The sequence below is a fragment of the Pyxicephalus adspersus genome, chromosome 1, assembly GCF_032062135.1.
Source record: "Pyxicephalus adspersus chromosome 1, UCB_Pads_2.0, whole genome shotgun sequence".
Taxonomy (NCBI): Eukaryota; Metazoa; Chordata; class Amphibia; order Anura; family Pyxicephalidae; genus Pyxicephalus; species Pyxicephalus adspersus.
The window spans coordinates 105,188,239-105,205,623 of record NC_092858.1 but is presented as its reverse complement, the minus strand read 5'-3'; the positions used below and the strand labels follow the sequence as shown (position 1 = coordinate 105,205,623).

Sequence of the window (17,385 nt, the reverse complement as noted above, 5' to 3'; positions counted from 1 at the left end):
CAGGAGTCATAAAGCTACAAACACACGTCAAATTTTTCTCGCCCGATAATCCGCTCAGGGCGGATATCTGGTGAGAATCTGGACGATGAAGGACGCAGGCGTGTGAACAGCCCGCGTCGCTCATGGTCCGTGGATCCGTCCTGGCAGATCCACGGACCATGAACGACGAGTAATCCCAATGCAAGGAAAGGGGCAGAGCGCGCAGCAGGGTGCCACTCCGTCGCTCTACTCCTCCACTCTCCATAGAGCAGAACAGTGCTGTATGTACAGCACTCGTTCATGCATCGTGTGGTTCTTGTCATTGGAAAAGCTTCATAAAAGTTCCTTTCCAACGACAAGAGTTGCACGTGTGCACGCAGCTTAAGTCTGATTTTTTTAACAGACAAAAAGTGCATGGTGGCTTAGTGGCTAGCACTCTCACCTTGTAGCACTAAGGTACCGATTCTTGGCCAGGACACTGACTGTATGGGTTGATATATTAAAGCTCTCCAACACTGGAGAAGATACACTTTCATTGGTGAAACTGGGTGATCCAGCAAACCTGTAATGGAATTTTTAAATTTGTTAGCAAACGCTTTCAGTCCTGAACCAGATCCATTCCAGGTTTTCTGTGTCACCCAGCTTCACTGAAAGTGAATCTTCTCCAGTGTATCTTCTCCAGTCTTGGAGAGCTTTAATAAATCAGGCCTTTGAGTCTGTGTGTTTTCCATGTGTTTTCATCCAGGTTCTCCCGTATGTTCCCACATCATAAAACATATGTTATCACATCATAACCTAATATAGGTTAACTGGCACTCCACCAAATTTTAGAGACTATAGAATTTGACTGTGATAGGGATATTAGATTGTCAACTCCTCTGAAGTGGAGTTAGTGACATAAATACGGGCTCTTTAAAGCGATGAGTAATATGTTGTCATTATTTATATGAATAAAGTAATTATAAGAAAGAAAATCCAAGTAGCCAACCAGAATTTTATTATATAATGCAACCAGCAGAATACAGCATGCCCCCAATATACTCCAATTACTAGTAATGACAATATTATGAACTTTTATATTATATTGTAAACATGCAGAAATCCAGTTTTTTAGTAGTGTAGTTCTAAATTTCCCTTTTTTGTAATATTTGTTAATTTGTTATATTAATGGGGCAATACTTCATAAATAAGCATCAACTTCAATGCATTTTACCTGTATCAATGTTGGTCCACTTTGTTTTTTATTCTCAGTGGTGTTTGCAGTTGTATTTTCAAAAATAATCTTGAGAAAACCATAATCATCAAATGAGAGGACAGCTGCATTGGAATCCAATCCTTCCTGCACCCCTATACATGCACACTGTGCCTCCCTTGACTGCTCTAACCCTATACACACAGCCAGGGCTGGAGCAGCTGTTCACCAAACAAGTTTACATCATGTGAATGAAGTAGCAAATTATAGGCAGAGGAAAGCTGGCTGGAATACACCAGTCATATATTGGTCAATAATTAACCACAGATTTTTTCTCGATTTTAAACAGGAATACCATTTAATTCCCTTCCTCCCAAATTGTAAGGTGGCAGTCCAGCTGTTTTGCAGATGACACACCTATGCCAAGAGACTAGAGCTTAGCAGAGTGACACATTTATGAATTGTCAGGCAACATGTCATATATATATATGTGCTTAGGAGCAGGTCTCCCCATGCAGCCTGGGTCATATACAATGACATTAATCAGTATGAAATGTCAACCTGTGTTAGCTATATGAGATATGTATAAAAGGTATGTATGGTATCACAGTAAAAAAAATGGAAAAGATGTAGAGACCCTGCAATGTCCATGTAACTAAACTGTAACTAAAGTAAAAAAAATCTACCTACAAAAAATACATTATAATTTACCTTTAATTACATCTTTTAAAATGATCAATATTTTTTTCTATATAAACTGACTATGCACCCTTTTTCACACAAGGAAAATATTTATAAAACAATATTTTTAAATTTACTATCAAATATATTTCATTTTAGCAGTTTCCTAATGCTTTTAAAGTAACTTCAGAATAAAATGGAATTCAACAGCAAAAATTAAAAAAAAATGTGTACATTATTCCAATGGTACCATACTCCAGAGGTTCTCCATAGACTTTTGCCTGCGCTGGACCCAGTGTGTTTGTGGTGGGTCGATAGGGGCACCTTAGAACACTTTTTGGAGCTGCCCACTGATTCAAGATTTTTGGACGCAGGTGAAGCAGCTTATTACCAATGTTACTTTGTTTGATTTCCCAATGATTTCCCAATAAATATTGACGCATCTATTGGCTTTACCTATATCCCAAGCCCCACCTTGCCCAAGCAAACTAATCTTCCATATTTTACTGGCTGCTCACTCCCTCATAGCCTCTCAGTGGAAAAACACTATACCCCCCTCTAGGGTGACACTATATAATAGTTGTTCAAGATGTCCACCTAATGGAAAATCTTACTGTTATGCTACGTAATAAGTTAACTAAATTTCAGAAAGTGTAGGATAACTAGGATATGTATTTTGCCAACCTTACTACTTAACTAGTCATAAGAATTACCCCCCCCCCCTCCTCTACCGCCCTGACCCTCCCTCCTCCCTAAATCTTTCCCTCCCCCTCCCCCTTCCCCTTTTTTCTTTTCTTTGCCTTCTATTTATAATCACACAATTTTATGAGGTTACCCCATGAAAAACATTGTTTGATACATTAGTTGCTGGTACTATACACAAGTCCAAAATTTTTGAATGCCTATCTCTTCCTTTCGTCTATCACTGGACATTACCTGTGTATGAACTTTATGAGATATACGGACTCAGATACTGTGGTACTGTTTATAGCATTATTTCCTATGTCTGTTACATGCTACTCTATAGCAAAATGTCCCCCCTTTACCCAACTTCTTTGTTTTTTGCTGTGTTTATTGTTTTCATTTTTTTATGTCTGTTCTGTATTTTTTTTCTATGAAAAACTTATAAAAATACAATTTAAAAAAAATTTGTACGCACAATAATTTATACATCTTTTCAGTTTACTTGAAAAAATTGACTTTACAACAAATATAAATATGATTTAAAAAACAAGGATTGGCTGTAATTTATTACAAACAATATATTACAATAAATCATTATGTGAATTCTTACTTCCCTTTAAAACAAAAAAACTCGATCTTTGGCAGTAAGTTTGATACATCTTGTTCTTTGCCACATTAACACAATTTAATTTTAGCCAAAAACCTTTTTTGGGAAGAATTTGTCCAGTGCCAACACTATGTTTGATGTATTATTCAAAACACATATTGTATTACATATTAAAATGAAACAAAACATCAACATTAAATTAATACTGCTGTATATATATAAAAATGATCTTTTAAAAATAGACTGCATGTATGGTAGAGTTAGAAATGCACTAAAAAATCACAAGAAATTCTTAAATAATACTGTCTGTAATTAAATGGACATATTTGTATCATGATGTCTGTAAGAGTCTGAAATCCTGTAGACAAAGCATCTAGGACAGGCCTACAATTTTATTCCCTCTTTGTTTAGTGATGGATATGTATATTTATCCCCCCCTTCCTTTCTCACTTCCTCTTAGACATGTGAACAGGGGCTTAAACTGACCTTTGTTCCAAATCACTAATTTAATGATGTATATAGACTTTTGGTGCTCTAAACACAATTGCATGAAGTTGCAGCTCTGTTCAATGAGGCGAAGTAGCTAGATAACCAATGATGGGAACAGTCACATGACACACAAGCCAACTTCACAGTTGCAATCATGTGTTCTGTGGTCGTGTGGCATGAAATTAGGGAGATCTTTTTCTCATGCCACTCTTATCTAAGGACAAAGCCATTAGTGCTGCTGACTTACCACCAAACTTCAGCTTAATCAAATAGCAGGCAAAGCTCAAACAAGCCTTATAATATACACTTTAAAACAATCCCAGTTTTATTTTTACTGGCTCTAGTTATCCAAGCAGCATTTGCCAACATTGTAAAGGATATAGTCAAGGCTTTGATGGAAGACTGCTAAACTGCTAATTTTTTATTATTGGTTCACCTTCATCTTCTAAACTTTGTTCCAAAGGGATTTTGACACCCAGTATGAAATTGGTCATGGCCTCTAGCAGTGTTCCCCACAATCTACATGAGGGGGAAATAAAAAGAGAGTATTTATCTATAAAAGTGGCAAATTCCTTTAAACAAATTAAAAATTGGTAGCACTTAATAAGTCTGTATATTACTTTAAGTATACTCCATAACTTTATCCTAACAAGATCAAACATTCAATATTTTGATTTTTTTCACCTACAAGACAAAATGCTTAATTTACAAATTATTGCAAATATGCATTTTTATTTGAGCTATTTGAGTGTTTTTTTTAACCAATTGGACTCAGTTGTTACATTTTTTATAAGAAAATGCTTATCCTGTAAGTTTAGATGTGTGATTTAGGCCTTTAATGTTTAGAAGTGAATAAATAAAATATCCATGTAACCAGTGTACTTATATTTATCAAAATGGAAAGATAAAAAGGCAGTGATAGAAACTAATAATTATCATAATCAATTGTTATGGGAAAATAAATATTTACATCTACGGACATCTTGTTGGGTTATGTTTGTTGTATATGTTTAAAGATTTCTTGTTCACTGATGCAAACATAGGGTTTGATGAATGCCCCAGAAGGTCCTATGTGATCAACAGGTTCTAATAAAAGCAATGGGTCTGATTTACAAAGACCAGAAACTTAAAAACAGAATTTTTTTTTTTTTTTTTTTACAATCAAGATCTCAAATTGTTTTTCCTATCTATTCCCTTTATTTTTATCTTTATCTATTCCTATCCTATTCTTTTTCGGTTTCTCCTGCCTTTATAATTCAATCCCAGAGTGATGGGAAAAACCCAATTGCATACAATATGCTACATTTTATTGTGCAACACTGCAAATTCATCCCATGGCTTTGTGTTGATCAAATGCTTATTTTTACTTGGATGTTTGACCTTTCCTTTCGAAACAACCTAAACATCATATTAATGCATTATTTACAAAATAATTGCACTTTTTTTTTTTACAATTTACAACTATTGAACAAATTTACTTCTATAGAATTCGTACACTTATTTAAACATTTACAGTGGCTCAGTTCAGCTTTGTACACAGATTTCGGCTCCAGAATTTCCAGTTTTTATGGCAATGTTCCAGCAGCAGTTTGTATGCACCACTTAGATTTGCAGTTCCTCTTACAAATAAGTAATTGCATTTTATCACACTCCATCTAGGTGTCATGTCTGGGTCACACAACACAGGAAAGTCTTCAAATCACCTGGGAACATGACTGAAAATCAAGTATTGCGATGACGAAGAGTGAAAATGCATGGGCTTTTCCCCTTGTTCAGAGAGTCTGCCTCTCCCGTTTTTAGTGGTTGACATCTAAAATTGATCTTGAATCAATTCCACACAGTAACAACTGAAAGTCGTAGAAGTTACTATCGTTAAAGTTCTAAGAAAATGTCCATATTGTTAAGGGAGGAGGTTAAGTGCAGCAGGATATCACCAGGCTTGCAAAGGGCACTGCAAAAAAAAAAAAAACACTTTCAGAAACAGCATTTGATTATGATATATTACCCTAATTTAGCAAAATTATTTTATTGCACCACAAATAACTTTTATGACTTTGCTTCTTGGCCATGGAATATGGACATTTACCCTTCAAAGCTACAGTAAGAAGGCTTTTACTCTTTGAACAGCACAACTACAATATTCACACAAATAGCTTCAGGGCACTACCAAAATGTAGAATTTGCTTTAGGTGTAAAACTTTATTGCTATAGGGTTGGGATTTGTGATATTTGTAAATACAGACAAAACCAAAGATCAAACAGAGAGAAAAACTGCAAACTTACATATTTTTGGTATATAAAGAACAAACATTGTTAGCAAGATAAGAAGTAAAGTATTGCATGCCATTAAGACATGGTATTTAGTGACTTAATATATAATTGCACTGGAGGACACAGCATTGTATCACCAACACAGATAAGGGAAATGCATTTTTTCACAATATCAGACATTAAGGTCTTTAGGGAACTTTGTTAGTACTTGCTAAAAAGATAATTGTAATATAGTTTAAATTCACGAATGACTATAAGCAATATGTAAATGCTTGCTGTGTATAATGTTCTAGGAGATGTTAATTACATTTTATTTGTTGCAGTTATTAATTTCTGTTGTGTAAAAAAAAATAAAAATAAAAACCTCTGAGAGAGCCGGGTTTTATATTAGCTGAAACAATTCAAAGAGATATGACAGAGGTGCTCTAATATTGTCTTTTCCTCTAATAGGCCCCTAGTACAGCCATGTGAACCTGTTTGACTTGTGTAAAGTAGGTCATTATTATCATGCCAGTTGTCCAACAAGAAGGACATAACTGTTGATTTTTAATAAATAGTGGTAATAATAAGGAAAATGATGGTTATGATCATGTTTTTTTTATTTTATTAACAATGAAAATATTGAACAGTAAAATATCTGGAAAAATACAGACATTTTTTCAGTTTTAAATAAAGTGTTCTGTCTGACGTTTTTTTTTTTTGGCCCAATTAACAGATTTTACTTTAGTGGGCACAAAGACAGCAATAAAAAATGTACATGTTTTAGGCTTTTTTTTACTGCTCTGTTTCAAATTTCAAAAACAGATTTATTCAGAATTGGACTTGAACTTAAACACTGGAAAGATTTGATGGTTCTTGCGATCATGTAACAAATATTATTTTGGCCAAAAGCCCGAAAATAATGGGTGAATAATAAAAGGATGGTTTATTTAATGTTGCCCCTGTCTGGCAGAGCCAGTAATGAAAATGTAATTCCATGTATTCCTCATCCATTCCTTTTTGCATTTCCCACTCTTTGTAGTCAAGAGAAAAACATTTATCTAACCCCACAAATCATAATCAGTCAGGCAATCAAGCACATCAAGGCTCCGTGGAATACTATTTCCTTGAAAAGGCTTATCAATCCATCTGGTGGGCGCTCAGCCCTAACCCAACCTGATTAATTATTCATCTTGCCCGAGTTGACTTTGATGCTTGTTGAAACAAGTCCTATAGATGCAGGACATAATTATCTAATCCAAGTATATTAGGATTCTGCCCGTTAAGATGTCACAACTCCCAATAATTACTGCTTCAATGAATGTGTAACAGCTAGGGCTGAATTAAATTGTCTTTACATTTAAGGTAAAACTAACAGGCAACATTGTAGTTTACAGAACATTGTGTTATTGACATTTTCTGTCTTACCTTATTATTTAAACTGTATTTAGAATTTGCTGTTTTGTCAAAACACAAGCAGTTTCATACTTAATGAAAAGTTACATGGCACAACTATATATGCAAACCACTGGCAACAAATCTGTGAATGAACAGACCAAACAACTGATACTTAAATACTTTTTGGCAAGATAACACGGTAAAGCCATCACAAAAACCAGGGAACTGTTCTAAAACACTCAAAAACTTCTCACTCCATCTAGATTGTAGGTAACCTGATATAGTAATTAGTTGCAAAAGTGCTATTTCAATACAGTTCTATTATCTTTATATGACAATATGGCACAAGAAAATTCCAAAAAAGGCAAACAACATGATCTGTATTCAGTCACCTACAATATTTGATGCTTTATGTTTTTCATTACCATCTGTTTCTCTTTTCCAACCCATTCCAAAACCATATAAGACAAATGATTGGAACTTAAAGTGGTTAAATGTGTTACTCCCAATGGCATAAAATTAAAGATTATCAAATGTAAAGCTTTATTTGCAACTTTGATATGTGTAACCTACCTGTTTACTGGAAGACATGTTTGTTAACGTGCTGATGCTGCCAGTATCTGTGACAACCATGGCTGACGGAAAGCGGGATGTGTGTGAATACTGGGGAGGTTCCTGCTTGTGTGCATACACTGTGAACATCAAAGACACAAAAAGAACAAAGATGTGATCATCCATCAATACACTGTAGATATCTTTATGAAAAAAAACCATCAAAAATGATTGCAGTCAAACACCCTATAGGGTGCATTATAAGGAGAACATATTAACAATACCATAATAATAACGTAACAAGTTACATCGAGGGCACTTTGCACAAGTTCTAGTTCTCTTGTTTTCAGCCATTGGTATCTTAATATTGAGAAGGTCTAACTGAGGTAGACATTTTGTACAAATGCTCCAGGCAGTCCCTCTTTAAAACTGTTAGGCACATGCCACAACTACATGGATTCAGCTTTTGGCCTGGGAACTTTTTGGAGTCCCCAGGGACCATGGCAGCCTGGGATAATAAAAATGTTCTGTCTGAAAACACAGTCTACCCTATAATTAACAGAGTAAAAATTATGAATTTAATATTGTTACAGAGTTAATAGAATGAAAACAGTTTTTACATACATGTTGCATATGGAACGGTTGGTAGATATGTAATGGCTTTTATTTTATTTCTTAGCCAGCAAAGATCACTAGTAGCTAGTGAACTGGTTACAGATTACAGCAAATTCAGCCAATAGCCCTTGAGCATTCTCAGCTTAATCCAACACCTGTATTTATAGGTACAAATACCAAAGATGAAAGTGACATACACACACTTTCCGTACTACTGTGTCTTATACTCATTAAAACTTTCTAACTTGTAATATTGAAAATTTCTAATTAGTTTTTAACTTTTTAATCTGGTACATATGTTCATTCCTAAATCAATTCCTAAAAAGGAATGCTTGAGTGCGGTACTTACTGTGTGAATTCTGTAGCTGAGTCATTGTGGCCATAAATGGCTGCTGTGTCATGTGACCAGAGGATGGTTGCATGATTTGCTGCTGGTGCGGGCTGTGCAACTGAGGTGAAAACTGCACCGACTGTAAAGCTGCTAGGCTCCCAGCAACACTGTTGATGACAGGAACAGTCTGTGCTTGACTTGTGTTTAAATCTGGAAAAAGAAATGTCACTGGATTATTAAAATGTATTTACAACCATGCATCAGCAACACGCCTGGAAAAGTATGCATTTCATATATAGGGCTTTGACAATAAATTGTAGCCTTTTTCATAGTAGGAATGTGATTCTCCTGGTGGAAACAACGTTATTAATGTTTTTGTTTCTATACAACCTGGTAATCACAAATAGATTTAACAGTATAGACTAATGTAGATTACAGCTGCCATATTTGGGGATTACATAGGAAACCATGTGCTACTCTTTAGTATTGCATGGTGGTTGCCGTTTATTTTTTCTATCTTGATGCAAGTCTTGAGGTCTCCTTTGGCCGATTCAATACAATATAGACTCAGATTTTGGGAAACAGTCAAACTTGCACACATCCACTATGGGGCATTCTCGACTTTTGGCTCTTTCATTAATGGGAAAGTCCAGCCTGATCAAACTTTTCTATTCCTAGAGGGAAATAGCCCAGTGCTGGCTATTTCTGTTATCTAGCTTATGTAAATAAAAGCATTTTGGACATGTTTTCTAATAGACTATTTTTTTGTGACAGTGGCCAACCCAATGCCTCAGAAACGCTGATAGATATGACTTTGTTGCTTGATTACTCAACTATTCTTATATGGCAATGGTTTGGGGTGATAGCTATGTGACTGACATCATATTATCCACTATAGAAATAAACTTTTAAATTGCATACAAAAAACAATTTCAAATAAAAATGAAAGCAAAAGGTTTTGTCATGTAAACATTAAAATAACAACTTGATGTGTCTACTCACTTAAATATATATTATAGTTCTTGGGACCCAACCCAAATCTTGTCACAGGACAATTTTCTAAGATTCCACCACTTTGACCCAGTATTTATTCACAAAAGTTCAAGCGAATTAAAAACAAAACTTCTTTCAAACTTACTTTGTGTTATTGCCATGACTCCAGATATGGGTGCCATGATAAGATTTTGCGATTGTTGGGAATTGTGATGGACTGATTGGGACAGACTGTGGATGTTTGTCAGTGTGCTCACTGGTGGAAGTCCACCCCCTGACACAGATATCTGCAAAAAGAGGAAACAAGTATGGTTGAAAATACATAATAATAGAAATGTGTGACATGCAGGAACCAGTTGAAGATGACTTAGGAAAGTAATGACACAGAAAATAATATGGATAAAGGAAAATAAATGGTATACAGTATTTTTTAAAGAATATTATGTTATTTCAAACTATATTTTTATACCCTATGAGGCAGCCCCAGAAGACTGTCACTCAAGTAAAACTTTAAGTATTTGCTTTTTTTCCCCATATTAAATTTTTTTCCTGTGTTTGATATCAGTTTGAAGTTGAAATCAAATGCAGGTCAGCAACATTCCAATGACTTTGCATGAGCAATACACGTGGTTCAGAGGCTGTATTACACCTGCTTTGCATTGCACTGGGTGTTATTCAATGCAGAATTTCTTATTAGGTGTATTTGAACTGCAGTTAAAGTACGTTAAATGTGGCATTTTTTTGCTGCTGCAGTTTCTATTCAAGCACAGCTGCATACATTCTTAAATCTTCTTCTCAAATAACATATTTATTATTGCAGTGTATTTAAACTGAATGGGTTGCCAATGCACTCTTACATGCCACAAAAAGCACAAAGCCCCTTTTTCCATAACACAATGCTCTGCACTGCTGTGTGTTGCACATATTGCGTGTTGCTTGGTGCATTGGGGTGCCATTGAAAGTGAATGTCACTTTAATACTGACTTACCGCACTTTGCAATTAGTTACACATTAGTAAAACCAATGCAAATATATAAATAGGTTTCTAAAGCCCATCTGTGGAATCGAACGCCATTCTGAAATTTAAACATGCTAAATGTAAAATAATTCTACATGAGTGTTCAAGTATATGTAAATCAATAAGTAAAAGGATAATAATGTGATAAGGAGTGGCAAAGTGATTATCTTCCTAATGACACATCTGACCCCCGTCTGCTGATTACTTATGTGCTGTGAAAAAAAGTAGCCAATGACTGAAAAAAAGGGAAAGTATTTTGCCTGAAGCGAAAAAAAAATCATGTCCTGTCTACACCTAGTCTACTTCTTTAAAGAGAAGGCTTTGGGAGAGCCAGTTTTATCAATGTGCAAGTCATCTGTGAGGAAAAACAAACACTGTTCCACCCACTTTCCTACTTTGTAAGGCATTTAATCAATAAAAAGTGAACAGCTCTTTGTTACATTTATTGGTCAGCTTCAAAAAAGGCCTTAAAGTGGGTCAGAGTACTGGTTTTTAGAGCAAACTGAGCATTCAAGATTTTTTTTATCCACAATGCCTCTTTGTTTACTGGTGACCCTGTGAGAACCTAAAAAAAAGAATACTGTGTGTTTTGCTTGCTTGTCTCTCTTATCTTATCAGCTCTGCAGCTACAATAGGCCAGGTGTACTCACCAATTTACCATCAGGTGAAAGCATGTTATGGCCTGGATCCAAACTTGCAGGGGAAACTTGTTGCAGGACTGATTGGCTGGTCAACATAGCATTGTTACTATGGTGATTAATCGTTGATGATGACGAGACTTCACTGTTTCCTTGCTGACTGTATCTTATGCCTGGAAAAATATTCATATTATTTAAATGGTATAGAAGTATTTACAGTATATACAGCCAAATCATATTCAAAACATCTGGTACTATTTTGTCATAAACAGATTAATTTTGCTCAAGACACTATGGACCCAAATTAAGACAGGAGAAGATAGCTAATTATAAGAAAACATGGGTGATAAAGCAAGCCTGGAACAGATTTCTTAAAAAACATTTGCTATTAGTTGGCAAATGTTTTCAATCCTGCACTAATATTATTAATAATATGACTAGGTCCATTCTAAGTTTGCTGGATAACCACGGTTTAGTCATGATAATCTATCTTCTCCAGTCTTTGATAAATCATGCCTAATATGTAAAGCTGGTCATAGACAATGCTTTGCAATATGTTCAATAGAATAAAATAGTAAAATGACCCTAATGATAATCAAACACTATACAAGTGGAAAGAACATTGATTACTTTTAGTGGATTACAAGGTTTGATGTAAAACAATCGTAATTATGAATGCAATATTGACTAAAAATACCACTGAGACAAACTTGCATAACATTTGCTTAATAAGGGTTTAAACCTTTATCAAGATTTTATTGCTGTCTGTGACCGCTATTATGGGGATCTTTTCATGTCAATGAAATGATTATGGTATGTTAATTATACATTGCAGATAACTATGATCATAGTGTAATTATTTACAATTATTAGGATTTTATGCTTGTGACCCCGTATCTGGCAACTTGTTATGTTCAGGAGGCTGAAATTAAATTTACTAGCAGCTCTTAGGGTCCCCTGTGTACTCTAAAAATATCACATTTCTATGACATTCAATGTTGGAGATATGAAGGTTTATACATAGGGGGAAATTACAGCAGCATGGACACAGACACAGCTGTCATGCTGCTGCTAGGACTATCTCATAGTACAAGGTGGGCGGGGAGAAGCCACAGCTGATTGCCAGGTCTATAGTACACATCCTCTCCTGGCAGCAGAATCTCATAAAGGAGCATAGGAGATGCGCGCACCCCGTCCCCCCCAAGACAAGGAGCAGAGATGGAATGAGCACAGGGCAGGATCTGATAGCTCCGCTGGCCAAAGGTTGGGCACCCTTGGTCTAGAGGCATTCTGCAAACTTTTTCTGCTTGATTTTTCTGCTTTTTCTGTGACTGTTTTACTGATTCTTCAAGAAGATAGTTAGATAATTAGAAAAGTTAGATTTTAGGCACTGCAGGAGAAATTTCACATTCAGTGGCAACAGTTTTCTTTACCAGAATAAAGGTTACTTATACCCGTGCTAAAATCCTTTATACAAATAAGCAAGCCATTGGAAAAGCCCCAGCTTCATGCAGCATAAACATTAATTAACCCAGGCAATGTTACACACATTCTTTTACTGTATTTTTAACCGCATGCATAGCTGCATAGTTATTAAGCTGGAAAAAAGCAAGTCCACGGAGTTCAACCGCTTCTACATTACCCCACTGTTGCTCAAGCAAGGCAAACAAAAAGCCAGTGTTGACTTCTTTCATTTTGTCACACAGTGGGAAAAAAATATTTTACTTAAAAAAATGTTGCTATATATTTGTGTTTTATCAATAAATGTATGAATCATCTAGTATACCATATTAACAACAATAATATATCTGCAAATATGTAGACCATAGACTGGCAGAGCTCTCTAAATTATTTGTCAGTGGGACAGTAGGTACTATTTTTCAACTGAACCAATCATCTAGTGTAATCCTGATTGAATTAGATGAATTGGATATTTTTCCATTTATATTGCTTAATCCTCTCTTTCTGTTACTTTGGCCAAGTCACCAGGTTTATACACATAATGAAGACAAGTGCTACACTTCAAGTACCAGCTTGGCTCAGTGCAAAACAATAAAGCTACGTACACACTTCCAATTATTATCGTTGGTAAACGAACGACGAACGATCCTGCACGATATCTGCGAACGATCGTATAGCACCGATCCTGTACATACAGGTAACGACACGATCGTTCACAGATATTGTACACACGATAGATGCGATAGTTTGAACTATACAGGAAGTGACGTGCACCACAGGAAGTGAGCGAACGTTCGTTCACCGCGCATGCTCAGACCATGGACGATCAATGAACGACCGTACACACGATTGATGGTCAACGATGGTCGTCCAATCCGATCCGCCGGTCCGGTTGTTCATTTCCAACGACTATCCTCGTTCGTCGGCGTCGTTGGTTACTTTTTTTACGAACGATTTTTGCCCAATCGATCGTTCGTCGTTCGTTCATCGTTCATTTCCAACGATAAAAATTGGAAGTGTGTACGCAGCTTTACATTCAACCAGAAAAATCCATACCAGCTCTAAATTCTGTCTACAGAGCCAGTAAATGTAAAGGTGCGTACACACTTCCAATTTTTATCGTTCAAAACGAACGACGAACGATCGATTGGGCAAAAAATCGTTCGTAAAAAAGTAACCAACGACGCCAACGAACGAGGAAAGTCGTTGGAAACGAACGACCGGACCGGCGGATCGGATTGGACGACGATCGTTGAACATCGTTCGTGTGTACGGTCGTTTGTTGATCGTCCATGGTCTGAGCATGCGTAATGAACGAACGTTCGTTCACTTTCCTGTCGTGCACATAGTTCCTCTATCGCTCAAACGATCGTATCTATTGTGTGTACAATATCTACGAACGATCGTGTCGTTATCTCTATGTGCAGGATCGGTGCTATACGATCGTTCGTAGATATCGTGCAGGATCGTTCGTCGTTCGTTTTCCAACGATAATAATTGGAAGTGTGTACGTAGCTTTAGTCAGCGTGGTGGAAGACACCCCACAAACATACTAATGCTCCCTTGTTACCAGAAGGATCAGCAGGATAAGGTGTTTGTAAGAACTCTAAAGTGTATGGCATGATTCACCAATGCATCTTAACCAAGCTACCAATCAGATTCACAAAAAAGGGATCTCAGATCCACTGTGGTGAATTGATGAATGACCAATAGGCAAAGACCGCTGTGCGTTCCTTTGGAAGAAAGCACTGTGGCATCCTCTCCCCTCTTCATAGAAGAAAATGGTGTGTCTATAGCGCTTGTATTTTCATATTTCTGTCACTGGAAACTATCACAAAAGAAATCTTCCAGTGAGTAGTGATGCTTACAATCATTAGTGAGACCTATAGGCTCTAATATATTAAGATTTATGTAAATTGGTTCAGATATTGTTACACTCTGTCGTCAATGTTTGCATAGCTAAGGACAATCAACTGTGATGTCAGCCACTTTGGGCTGAGTAGTGACTAGGAAAATCAATAGTGCAGTGTTCTTTCAAAGGTTTGCTGCACCAGTTCTCTCCCGCAACTGGAATGGTATATCACATTTTTGTAGTATTTTTTATGTTACTGAAATGAATACATTTATTTTTTGTGACCTAACTAAATTAGCTTCTAAACCATACCTCCTTTAAAGTGATCTAGGTACCGAGTTTTAACCTTATACCTAGTTATACCTAGCTTTTCAAAAAAATGCTATAGAGGTGCAAGAAAATGCTAAGATTTGCTAAGTTGCAAAGGTGCAGTAAATGTATTAAGTGATCCCACCGTTGTTCTCCAGTGCCAAGCAACCAAGTGTGTCCTTATCTGTAAGTCAATAAAGATAAGAAGTCTGTGATGGGGGAGGGTGAGGGAGTTGAGCAACCATTTAAAAAAATGCAACTGACATATGTCAAAACAAGAACACAAGTTCATTATAAGTAAAACTTCCACTTGTGACACGTATACATGTAATACATAGGCAAAACATAAATCAACTACATATGTAGGATATTGCAAGAAAAGTTAACCTGAAAAGATTGCTTAGCTGTTCCTTTCAATAGTCTGACATTCATGCTCCTTGAGAGTTATTATGTCACAAAACATTATAAAGTGTAGCTTTTATTTCCATCATAAACCTGTTTACTGCCACCAACCCAACCCACTCAGCAGTGGTTTCAAAGCACTTATTACCCCAATAAAACTGGAAGATTTTTTCAGCATCAGTATGTTGTGGCATGTCATTGCACTGAATAGAAACGGTGAGATTTTACTTTTGCATTGATCTGAAATTTTCAAGGTTAATGACATTACGGTACTTTTCAATTTTGTTCCAGTATGACACTAAAATAAAATAATATTCCAGTGTACAATATTACATGTAATGCTCATGTCTCATATCACAAATATTAGTTTTCCCTATTTACAATTACTTAAACATGAGAACACATCATGGAATGCTTTGTAATGGGGTTAGATTAATTAAAGAGGATTAGAATGTTCATTTAGAAGTGAATTTTTCCTTTGAAAACTAAATTTCCTTTAGAGAATGTGTTGAAAATTATACACATTAACATGGAAAGCTATAAAAAAAAGCAATTTTGCTTTAACATATTTGGAAGTTAGCAGCGCTTCACCACATTTCTTAAATACCCTGTGCAAAAATAAAAATTTGCTTTACTAAGTGAACAGCCTATATTTTTTAAGTTAATCAGTCCCAATGTCTTCTAACCTATACCAATACATCTAACTTGCCTCTTTTCTTTGAAATCATCATAATCACAATATATATTGCACATTTTATATTTATCACATACAGTACATGTCTTTCTCTTTCACCTCATGTCTTTAGGATGTAGGGATCTTTTGATATAAAATTTTGATATAAAAATAGTATATACCAGTATATTTCTAGACATTTCTCAAATCCATTTCATGCCTGCATTTACACTCTTAAGGGATCATTCCATTCAAGAGAACATCTGTTAACCTGTTCTGTTCTGCATAGCACTTCAGTCTAATTACAATTTTCCAAAAATAAGAGTATGGACTATGGACTATGGAGTTTTCATCTGCATTAAAACATGCATGTTTATAATAGGTTGTCCAATATCTTTTGTTCCCCATTGTTGCCAATCAAATCGGTACTATCACAGTTCACAGAAATAAAATGGAAAATGGAAATGTATGCAGTCTTGAAGAAATCCTATTATATGCACTGTGATAAATTAGACATTTTGGTTGGTGTAATTCAAATAGCTAAAAAAATAATTTGTTTAGTTTACTTTTACTGTGTTTTTCTGTTCATAATGCCTCACTAGTCACCAGTCTTTTAACATGTACCCATAGTTGGTGAGGTTATTCCCTCTTCCCTATCAAAGCAGAGAAAATAGCCATTTTCCATTTACTCTGTTTCTGTAAAAGTAAACTACTAACATTTGTTGCCCAATCATGTGAATCAGCCACCTATGTCTAAGTAATTCCAATCACATTGCATTTCTCATTTACTGCAATAGCCTCAAGCTCTTCAGATTTACAATCTTTATGCATTAGCAAGCGTATCAGGGTGTAACAATAGCCTCTCCAGCCCAGTAAACTGGTTTAAAACCCAAGTACAGACAACCCTAAACCCATTTATAACTCTCTATGGTAACTGTAATTATGCCTCCATATTTTAGTTTAAAAAAAAAAAAAAATCAGAATAGAGGTCTACTTTAAACCAAGCAGATGTGCTAATTGGGAAATTGATTACATATCCAGAAAATAAAATCTTTAAGTTCAGCTATTTAACCATCCATACACTGAAACTGGCTACATGTCAGCTTGTGTCCAATTTATTTACCAGGTTCATATTACTCACGCCATCCACATCTCATGTCTTTCACATTATCACAACTACATAAAAAGTCCACTGCAGTGATGAATGAAGTATGTGAATAGTTAAAGAATTGAGCATGTCTTTTTGATATCTATAATTTAT

The 17,385-nt window shown here is 35.7% G+C and overlaps 1 protein-coding gene across 1 annotated transcript in view; it reads right to left on the bottom strand.

The window, feature by feature from the left end:
• Window positions 1–3,013: 3,013 nt before the first annotated feature.
• HNF1B (HNF1 homeobox B) overlaps window positions 3,014–17,385 on the bottom strand; it is a 39,195-nt gene continuing 24,823 nt past the window's right edge. The window contains exons 5-9 of the mRNA XM_072422468.1: window positions 11,440–11,600; window positions 9,917–10,058; window positions 8,797–8,988; window positions 7,854–7,972; window positions 3,014–5,583 (exon numbers count right to left, since the gene is read on the bottom strand). Coding sequence (XP_072278569.1) covers window positions 5,563–5,583; window positions 7,854–7,972; window positions 8,797–8,988; window positions 9,917–10,058; window positions 11,440–11,600 — 635 coding nt within the window. The 3' untranslated portion in view covers window positions 3,014–5,562. The remainder of the gene's footprint in view (window positions 5,584–7,853; window positions 7,973–8,796; window positions 8,989–9,916; window positions 10,059–11,439; window positions 11,601–17,385) is intronic.